The following is an 11247-nucleotide window of genomic DNA, read 5'->3' as shown; positions in this document are numbered from 1 at the left end:
CGACAAATCCGATCTGAACAGTTGGACAGGCAATAATTTAGATCAGATTCTAATCGGATACATTCGGATTTGGACTTGCAGTGTGAACATAACCTTTGATTTTGGTCTGTCATGGACTTAGCAAGTTGCGTAAATGCGACTAATAAAACAACACTTTTTGTTATGAGCAAGCATGAGGCAGCCAACTTAAAGGTATTAGTTAAGTAGTTAGGTAAAAGACCATTTGTCTAAAGCCGGGTGCACACTGTGCAATTTATAATAGTCCTTTATGATTGTTGCTTGTCAGACTGTACAAACATGATCCTCATGTCACACTGGGATCTCAGCTGTCATTTACACTATGTCAGACTGTACGATAGTCAAGACGTGTTAAAAACGGACGCACGCATCTGGAGTTTTACATCATTAATCCATACACGTTCGGTGACTGTGAGCTGCATTACACGCGGGACTGAAATGGTGGCTAACGAAGAAATCTCTTGAAAAAAAGTCAATTTGACGTTCGCCGCAGGAGAAGTCACACTGCAGGACTGTGCACCAAATTTTCTGACACTGCCAGAATTTTGTCAAAGGTAAAATTTGATTGCAACGGTCATTAATTGGCTGCCGGTGAACATGTCAAAGTAATAACCAAAGAACTACAGATTTTAAGATCAGATGAATCTTTTAAGATTTTCAAAATTTGTCTCAGATGACCAAATTGTGGCCAAAATCGTACAGAATCATCAAATATCCAAATCACAACTAGAATAAGTTAATAATCACAGTCTAAATTTTAGAATAATTTGAAATTGTAGTCAGATTAACCCTTGTGCATCAATCTAAAAATGAACAAAAATCTTTTTTTTACATAATGCTACTGTTGTTTATGTTTATGTTTATGTTTATATATCATCAGTTATTTTACATATACTACGTGCTAATCAGAATTTTTGGGGATTCTTACAGTCTTGGATATGTCAATGATTAGCAAAAACATTAATTTTGATACATTATTATTATTATTTTGTGCAGTGTCAGATAAAGACAAACAAACAAACAAAAACTACCATTGACACACACACATTTCTCACTACACACATACCAACACACCCACACAATTAACAGCTGCATCATTTATTCAACTAGCCTGCGATGCTCTATAAACAACAGAAGCAAAAACAGGAAGAAGAAAGAATTTACTCTGTAGGCCAAACCTGAGAAATAGCGCCATCTGGTAGAAAATAATAAAAATTTGAAGCCTTGCCAACAGAACGAAAGCCTAAAAAAAAAGTATGATTTTATGTTTAGATGGTACTTGGATTCAATTGTGCAGTTTTAATTGGTTTAAATGGGGACATTTCAAGGTCATGAGTAACTATTTTGTGTACATAGTGTAAAATAGATTTATGTAAGGAGAAGTCCTTACAGCCCTATTATCAATAAAATGCATTTATTATTTAAATGAAAAGAATTTGACAAGATAAGCTTAGAACAAATTGCCCTTATGAAGGTAAAAATGCCTCTGGATAACAATGTAATTCTTAATTGCATTAAAATAATTACATGGATTCTATGTGAAGAAATGTCTTTATCCATCTATTATGCAGTGCAGACTAAATGCTCAGCTGCACTGACACACACACACATATATATATATATATTATATGCCAGTAACAGTGGCCAAAATGTATTTGAGAAAAACATTTATTTTATGTGATTTTTCCCCCCACTTTCAATTGTTTTACCTTGATGAAAGGTTAGAATTGTAATTTTTTTTTATGAAAGATCAAAAGGATAAACAATGCAGATTTTTCACAGCCACAGTAATTTAAATATTTTATGTAGACTTTACCTTTATTCACAACTGAGAAAAGAGTCCATTCAATCACTGAGAACTGTCCAGGTATACATTTATTAAAAACTGCAGAGTATAAATCACAACACTTTTTACATAATCTGTACACAGACATGTCAAATTAGTGTCGAGTTTGTCATTTATTTAAAAATAGCTCATTGTTTCCTATTGGAATGTAGTGCTGGATGCTGGTTTTGCACATCAGATCTCCAGAACAGATATGATACTGTATAATTAACAAGACTTAATCTTTTTTATTTTATTTATTTTTTTTTTTTAAGGAGGTGCTCCGACAGCAAGATTTTTAATTATTCTTTAAATAACAATTATACAGATCTATTACATAGATCCATACAAAAGAAGAGAAACATTGTACACCCAAATGACGAAACACAAATGTCCTTGCTGTATTTCCTCATATCAATAAACCATCCATGTCCATAAAAAGGATTTTCAGACTGGATACTGTACTACACACAAGAGTAGTGAGGTTCCCTCAGCAATTGTCGCGGTCAGGAGAGAACAGAGCGATCAGACCTGCAGAATCAGTGTTCTCCAGCACATCTTTCGTAGGCTTTGGCTTCTTAAACAGAGATGGAAGGTTTCGGATGTGTACTTCCTTCTTGAACTGCTGTCCAAGGGGTTTCTATCAGCACACACACAAATGGACCAATTGATTAAATATTGTCAGACAAATGTCAACATTTTAAATCAAATGCAATTGTGTATAATAAATCAAAGATATTATACCATTTTAGCAAACCAGGAAATAACTTTTATTCAAATTTAGGACCAATTTTGTCATAAAAAAAAGAAAAAGAAAAAAAAAAGTTCATATATTGTGTTTATTTTATTAGCAAGGTTTACTCGGTTGAACTGTATGAATGGTTAGAGCTGAGCAATACAGGATAAAATCATCAGGGTCCAAGCACCAATGGTCCATGTGGAAGATTAGGTGATCCCTTAATTTTTCCCATAGGGATTTTTAAAAATATTTAAGTATTCTGAGAGCATATGGAGATCGACTCCATTAAGTCATTCTCTGTGCTTCTCTAAGTTTCCCTGCAGATCTCTTTTGGCGTGATTTGCTCACCACAATTCTTTGATTGGTGGAATTTTCGTTACAGCATCATTGGTAGATTTTCACCAAGAATTCCACTGTAAAACATGATTATTAGTGGAAATAATGTAAACTGAATGGATTAAAAAAGGACCTCGGAGCTCAAAGCAGTTCTGTCTTTAAAGGTTTATAAGTTATTGTTAAAAATCAATTCCCCTTTGGAGAAAATGAATGGAACCTGAATGTCGCACTTTACGGGTTTTAGCCTATTGCTGTATTGTTGCTAAGGTGTTCTGTGTGATTTCTAGAATGTTGCTCTATACTGTAATTCCTAAGTGTTCTTACATATTTCTGGGTAGTTGCATAAAGGCCCAAGTCGAAACAGCCCACTCCCACCTTCAAGTTGTTTTGGATTACACTGACTTATTGTATTGACAAAACAGTTAAACATTCATCAAAATAAAGTTATTTTGCAAATACAAATTTGGAATAAAGTGAGCAAATGATAAAAGAAGCCACACACATGGCAGTGTGTGGCATCCCCAACCTAGGATGTGGAAATGTTTTGTATTGCCTTAGAGTGGGGTTCTCCGATGGATTCTGGTCTCTTGTCAGAGATTTCAGACATTCTGAATGCCAGACCTCCCTCTACGAAGAGGCTGTATGATTTTAAGTGTTTAAATTGCTGCTGAGCACGTACCAATTGAGGGTGTTTCGTTAGGGAGGCATTCGCTTTTCTCCCATTTCAACCGTGAAGAAACAGTTTGTGTTCGTCCTGCTTGTGTTCCTTCTTGGGACCTACAGTATCTGTAGTCTTAAAAGGTTTGACAAGGCCTTCAATGGCTTTGAGAGAAGTCTGACTCTTAAGTTGAATTCATTGCTCTTAACATCCTTTCAGTCAGGGTTGTCCAATCCTGCTACTGGAGGGCCACTGGAGGGCCAAGGCCACGGAGCTAAACTCAGCAGGACAGTGGCCCTCCAAGACACCCCTGCTTTAAGTGAATTGATGATTTGCATGCCTTCTTGATGAGCTCATCTTATATGGATTTTTGCAACCATATGTTGGGGCATGTTCCTGAGGTTGGTTCTACTTTTCACTCCCAGTTTTTGGAATTCCAGTAATTTTCTCCTTTACCTTACCAGTTGCAGGGGATGAGAGGCTGCCCATGGCTTTGTCCTGTGAGGATTTTATTGTAGTCTAATGGTAGTCGGACTTGTAACCTGAAGGTCACGGGTTCAAGTCTCAGTACTGGCAGGAAATGTAGGTGGGGGGAGGGAATGAACAGCGCTCTCTTCCACTCTCATTACCCACAACTGAGATGCCCTTGAGCATGGCACAGAACCCCAAATCACTCCCCAGGCACCGCAGCAAAAAATGGCTGCCCACTGCTCCGGGTGTGAGTGTGTGCACTTGGATGGGTGAAATGCAGAGCACAAATTCAGAGTATGGGACACCATACTTGGCCACACATCACGTCATTTACCTCAACCACACAGGACAGTCAGTCACTTAAATCAGATCAGTGGTTGTAAATAAGGTGTTGCGGCTACAAAACAAAGGATGTGGTTCCTCTCGCCTGTGAGGCGTGCGGACTGTCGTCACATCTTTGTGTTCAGGCTCAATCTACTAGTTTCCTCATAGGGGTTATCTTAGGGTGCACCTTTGGAAGATATTTGTGTGGTGGCAGGCTGGGCATCTTCACACACTTATCAGGTTTTATCATTTGGATGCGTGACTCCTGATGCAGCGTCGAGTGAACCCACGAAAGGGAACATCTCGGTTATATAGGTTTCCTGATGATGTGGCGTCTGAGAGGGCGGTGTTATCACCATCGGCAAATGAGCTGATGTTGTTCTATACCAGCTTCAGACAATCATCACATCTGGAGGATATTCCTATAGCATCAGCTACTGATGTAGCATATCATTCCCTACTAAGGACTTTGTAGACTAGACAGCCTTTGACACAGATCCTAAGACCACCATGAGAACCAGACAAATACCCTTCAACTCCCCTCCCACCAAATGCTGGTATGATGAAGGAACTGGAGGAAATATTCTGAATGACATCAATCCACAATCTGACTTGTGTGATGCAGCCTGCAATCATCACCACACCATGTTCATTCACCTGGCCAGAGGAGGGCTGGTCCCCCGGACTGAGCCGGGTTTCTCCCAAGGTTTTTTTTTCCCCCTCCATTTGAGTCACCTGATGGAGTTTAGGTTCCCTCCTACTGTCGCCTTTTAGCTTGCTTAGTTGGGGACAGCTAATATTCTGCGATATTATAGACTTGACTGCACTACATTGACACTACTGGATGAGAACTGAACTGAACTGAGCTGGATGATGACGTCACTGTCTTCTCCAGAGCTGCTTTATAGATGAATTGAACTCATTCCGAAATTGATGAACTTAACACAGTTACTGAACCGAAATGAATCAACATTGAACTGATTTCAACTGAATAATGACTGTTCACTATTCTTTTTACAGCTTTTTGCATTACTGAATCTTTATTTTCCGGTTTATCACTGTAAAGCTGCTTTGAAAATCTACATTGTATGAAGCACTATACAAATAAAGGTCACTTGACTTGATTTGACTCAGGAAACCAGGGTTACGTATGCACAGAGACATTATAGGCCCATTATAGGTTTTACTGAATGCAGACATAATTTTAGAGAAAACAAAAAGGGTTTATTAGGAGACGTCAATATCATCAAACATAGGGGATAGGCTCCCTCTGCAAGTGTTAGAACTCAGGCCCTCTTTCACCTCAATGGTTAAAGATAGCACCCTCAATTTCTCTGAAGCCATCCCTATTAACATCTGGTGTCAACAGGGTAGGCTTGGTTTCACTATATGCAAAGGACTTGTGGTTGTTCACTCAGAACCCAGGAGGCCATAAATGATACAGCTAAGAAAATTCTTTTAAGTGCCCTATTCTTTCATTTTTCTGTTTTGGGGGTTTTGTCATATGTGTGTTGATATTCTTAAAAGAGAGCTGAGATACTGTGAAATAATTTCTCAAAGTTGGTTGAATAACACTTCATTTAAAATGCTAGGACAGCTTACCAGTTTTGTTTTGTTGTCTTTTTTTTAATAAATGTTTTGCCATGGCTTATTTATTTTGCAGTCTCTCCCTCTTCTTGTTCTGAAATCTCTTTAAAAGTGTTCTGACACCATCATCTCCTTATTTAACTGGGAAGGCAGGATCCCCAAAGAGCAGGATCCCATAAATATATCCTTGAACATCATAAACATAATGGAGTTTTCCAAATGCCATAACACTGCTTCGGTTGGGAACAAGAACATTCAAGCTGTATTTCCAATGACAATCTCAGGTATTGATTATGTGCTTAGTTTAATTTAAGTTTGAATATAATTAAGCATGACTTCAATAGCCATAATGAAAGTCACAAGAGATTATATACCTCTTGAAAATAAATTATTTTTGAACAAACAAGTGTATTCCATGGGAAAAAAAAAAATATGTATGTATTTTTAATAATGTTAAAAGTGGCCATACCCCAACAGCGCCTGCAATGAGCCGTCTAAACTGCTCTTTCTTCTTCTTCTCTCCTGCCTTTGTTACAGCGGGTTGGATAGCCTTCTGATCAAACTGCTCCAGGGCATCAATTTGGATATCAGGAATCTGATTCATGACGAAACGCAGCTCAGCATATCGAGGCCTCTGTAGAGAAATATCAGAATGAAAATGTCACTTCATTGTTAATGCATTACATTTTCTCACCAATGCATTCAGTCACTACTATGGTCATTTAGAAAGTCATTTACAAGGTGCATTCAGAAATACTGTAAGTAGTGTTAACATCGCTGTTCTTTGTGTACATGAAGTACCAATAACACAGTGGTGTTAGATGCTGCACTTTAATCTATGTGGATCAGCATGATCGTCTTTGACTTTTATGAAAATTAAACTGATAATAGTTATAGAGTGCTTCTCTTTGAGCGTTGAAGCATTGGTTGAGCATGGATAAATGGGGGGGGGGGGGTTGACCACATGAGTGCTTCCACTACCAAAGCAATCCAGAAATTGGACAAGTTCAAAACGTTTTAGACCCCGTTTACACCTGTATTAAGCATCGTTCACTTGTGATCTGATCGACCAAAATGAAATCTTAATACCAAGTGTAAACAGGCCTGATATTCAGTAGTTTAGCTGCTTTGGGCACCAGTAACATATGACAAAAAGTGAACTTTTTACTGTGGATCTGCACTGATATATGTACAAATGTGCTTCCCATACTTCACTGAGAAACATGCAAACTATGATATTTGAGCTGAAATGACGCACTAGAGACTCGTAGATGAGAAAGGCCAGCTGAGTTAGCGCAGCACTGCAGCCTTCGTGTTGCCCATGCATCTGCAGACCCTTAAGTACACTGGTGTAGATCCACGTCACAGCCTCCGGGAGCAGGTTACCACCGAGCACCTGCACAAGAATTCATTCACATACACACAAAAAGTATTTGCAAAAGGCAAAGGATTCAAATATAAAATAGCTGGCATCTCTATATAATTCAATTCTAATCTCATTGCAGACTGACAGAAATATTGCGGTGAACTGTTTATGTTTGAAAATTTTATTAAGAGGGACAGACAGGAAAAATCATCACCTGTTTTAGCAAAGTCCAGCAGAGCACACCAGCAGTCCGTTGACAGTTTATAGTGTCTTTCCAGGAAAGGGAGTTAAAACATATAGTCAGGAGGTTCATATAAATATCCTGAAAAGGAGGGGAGAAAATGGTTTTCATTCGGATCACAGAGCTCAGCTGTAGAAGCCAACTGATGGAGCTCACAAAGAAATGTTTAGTTACCTCACTACGGAGAAGGCACTTGCCCAATTCTGAGAGCTCATCTGTAGGTGTATTCATTTGAATCCCCTGTGAGGAATCCATCGACACCATCTCCTCGTCTCCTGAACAGAAGATAAGGGGAAAAAACTTGCATCACAGTACTCAGTAGGCTTTCAAACTACCAGTTTAGTCTGAAACAGAGCATGGTTTATATGGAAAAAAATGGTAATGTGACTGCTTTCCCGTGGACTAGTGAGCATGATGCACATGAAAACAACACACACTCTGGTCCACACTTGTTCAGAAAGTAAAATAACCTGTGAATCAGGGGCATTTCCTCTGAGGATGCAAGAGAGGCAGTGCCTCCTCAAAAAAAAAAAAAAATAGGATGAGAAAATAGACAATATTACAAAAATAAAACAATGCAAATATTACAAAATGTGACATTAAAAAGTGTATAAATCACTCATTTTTCTAAAGTAACACTGTCCAACAGTGACACCAGCAGGCAAAGTTACAGCGGGACGCCGCATCTCTCTTGCCTCCCCTGATACCATTAAGTTTCAACAGACCCCCTAAAGCGTGCGCTGGGTTTAGTGGGGGGTAATTGAGAATGAATGGGGGAAAGTCACGAGAAAGAAGGCAATGCCTACATCATGCTATGACTGGATAGGATCGGTTCACGTAATAAATCCCTCCTCGTTTTAGTGCGCTAATGGGAAGACTAATTAAAAAGTAAGTAAACAGCTCAGCGACATAGATATCACCGCTTCATGTCACATCAAAATCAAGCTTGAAATTGCCTGAAAACAAGATGACGTTTGGAGTTGTTTTTAGTGAGCAATCAGCTTGGCGAAATTAAGGTTACATCTTCGTGTCTTGACAGTGTTGATGAGCTTGATGACTGATGATCCGAAAATAAGTTTACTATTAAAAAGAACAGCTGAACATCAGTTCACAAATAAAATATATTGTTTAAATTGTTACTGCCTTTAGTTATTTAGGAATAAATGTAAAAATACTTAACACTAACTTGATGAGATTTATAATTTATTGTAATAAATAGAACATTAATTACATTCAATTGTTAGTTCACCCAAAAAATGAAATTTCTATCATTTCTTTCTCATGTCGTTCCAAAACGACATTCAATAATGAGCTGGCGTTCTGACGTAGAACCTAGAAGCTCTGCACTGTCTACACAACGTAAACAGCGTAGGAGACATGGACGAGAAGAAATTGTTGAATAAAGTCGTTATTTTTGTTTTGTTTTTGCACACAAAGTATTCTCGTCACTTCATTACATTAAGGTTGAACCACTGTAGTCACATGGACTATTTAACGATGCCTTTAATACCTTTCTGGACCCCAAAATTTGCAATGACGTTGCTGCCCATGTGTGGTTCAGAAACCCTTGGATTTCATCAAAAATATCTTAATTTGTGTTCTGAAGATGAACAAAAGTCTTACGGGTTTGGGACGACTTGAGGGTGAGTAATTAATGACAGAAATTTCATTTTTGGGTGAACTAACCCTTTAAGGTTGAACCACTGTAGTCACGTGGACCATTTTATCAATGTCTTTACTACTTTTCTGAACCTTGAATGTGGTAATTATATTGCTTTCTATGGGAGATAAAAAAAAAAACAAACAAAACCTCTTTGATTTCATAAAAAATATCTTAATTTGTGTTCCAAAGATGAACGAAGGTCTTATGGGTTTGGAACGACATGAGGGTGAGTAATTAATGACTGAAATTGCATTTTTTTGGGTGAAATAACCCTTTAATGTAAAAACACAAAATAGAATTGTATTTTCTTTCTTTTGTTTCCTTTTTTTTTTTGATGTAATGTAAAATGTTGATTTAACCAGGAAAATGTGACAACATTAAGTGCAACTGAGACAAGAATTTACATTTGATTTATTAAAAACAAACAAAAAAAACAAACAAAAAAAACTGATGACTTTGCCTCATTTCAGAATACCACTGCACGCCACTGCTGTGCATGTATTTTAGCCGATGATGACATCATTAGTTAAACCCCAAACACGCATAAAAGCATGAGCAAGTGTGCATTAATCAGAGTTGCAAATGAATTGCTCACAATCTGACCTCAAAGCAGCAGAAAGCCACATTCAATGTGATGCAGTGTTATTCACTCTGGACCACATAATAGTACCAAATTAATTAAAAACACACAGCTAAATTTGGTTGTCAATTCACCTTTTAGCATTCTACAACCAATTAACTCCCAAGAAATACAGGTAGTGACAACCACATTTACAAAAATTCTGCGCAGTGTGTACAGAACCGAACTGAACAACTAGTTATTAATAACGCAGTTTAACATGCATCAGAAATGTTTCTTCTTTATGTGCGGCGCAAGAAATCACAGGGAAAGTGGTACAAGCCTCATTCGTGTTGCCAGATGTAGCTAGATAAACAACAAAGAAGAACAAGCTCAAAATAAACTGAAATAAATCCAAATGCTTTATGCTGAAAATAAGACCGAAATATCATGACCAGCACCGGCTCACTTTAATAACCCCGTAAACTCGATAGCTTTATGAGCCAAGCTTAAACAAGCCCAAAAACGCCTATAATAAGTGGACATGGCAACACTGCGAGAGCCGCTCTGTGAAGCAGCCTTTAAGCAAAACATAACGCCTCCGTCAACTGTGCTTTAGTTAAAATTGCTGAATATAACAAGTCTTTTGTTGCTGTAATATTTCTTTGGTCAGAATAGCAGATACCAAACATGCGAGATGGCAGAGCATTGCCATGGTTACCACGGTGTCAATCATCGCAGTTTCGGGAGTTTCCGTACATGCTCATACTTACAAAAGCATTCTCACTTTATAGATTTTTTTTTATATATAAAAATACCAAAAACATTTCCACAATACTGTACCTAATGCTGATTAAATTCTGTAATTGTGTCCTTAAAAGCAAATATTAAATGATTTTCTCTTTCTATCCTCATAACTGAGCTCAAACTAAAATCTCTACAGACAAGAGACAATGAACTATTTTGTGTTTTGTTAAATTACCTTAGTTCAATAATGAACAGAGATACAGGGAGAACGTAATCATTAACTCACCATCTGCGTCCTCTTTGTTTGCAGATAGCTCTGGACATTTTCTTGTAATGCAAGTCACACCTGAAACACAATTACAAAGTTTTTTTTCTTTTGTATTAAAAAAAGTGAAGCAATGTTGAAAGGCTTCACATGCATAAGGGAAACTCACTTAGAAGGTCAATGACCTCTCGCGTGACCAACCGCAACAACTGCTCCTCCACCATTTCCTGAGTCACATGGTTCTCCTCATAGGCCTCATCCTCCTCCTGAGCACTAAAATAAAAAAAAATAATAATAATATAACAACAGTATTAATAATAATGTTGACTTGAGAAAGCTAACATACAGATATTCTATTTAAACCTACAACTAGGGCTGTCAAGCGATTAAAGTTTTTAATCTAATTAATTACACAATGTGGCAAATAAACGAATTAACCCCCAAAAGA

General features: G+C 37.7%; 1 protein-coding gene across 2 annotated transcripts in view; it reads right to left on the bottom strand.

Moving 5' to 3' along the window:
- Window positions 1-1875: 1875 nt before the first annotated feature.
- The window catches only part of LOC125277464 (exportin-5-like), a 44928-nt gene continuing 35556 nt past the window's right edge, over window positions 1876-11247 (bottom strand). For both annotated transcript variants that reach the window (XM_048205853.1, XM_048205852.1), the window contains 7 exons: window positions 10969-11072; window positions 10821-10880; window positions 7740-7840; window positions 7539-7646; window positions 7217-7354; window positions 6428-6592; window positions 1876-2483 (listed from right to left, as the gene is read on the bottom strand). In XM_048205853.1, the coding sequence (XP_048061810.1) occupies window positions 2334-2483; window positions 6428-6592; window positions 7217-7354; window positions 7539-7646; window positions 7740-7840; window positions 10821-10880; window positions 10969-11072 (826 nt within the window). In that variant the 3' untranslated portion in view covers window positions 1876-2333. The remainder of the gene's footprint in view (window positions 2484-6427; window positions 6593-7216; window positions 7355-7538; window positions 7647-7739; window positions 7841-10820; window positions 10881-10968; window positions 11073-11247) is intronic.

Source organism: Megalobrama amblycephala, linkage group LG10 (genome assembly GCF_018812025.1).
Source record: "Megalobrama amblycephala isolate DHTTF-2021 linkage group LG10, ASM1881202v1, whole genome shotgun sequence".
NCBI lineage: Eukaryota > Metazoa > Chordata > Actinopteri > Cypriniformes > Xenocyprididae > Megalobrama > Megalobrama amblycephala.
The sequence above is the reverse complement of the archived record's forward strand: the minus strand, read 5'-3'. Positions and strand labels throughout refer to the sequence as shown.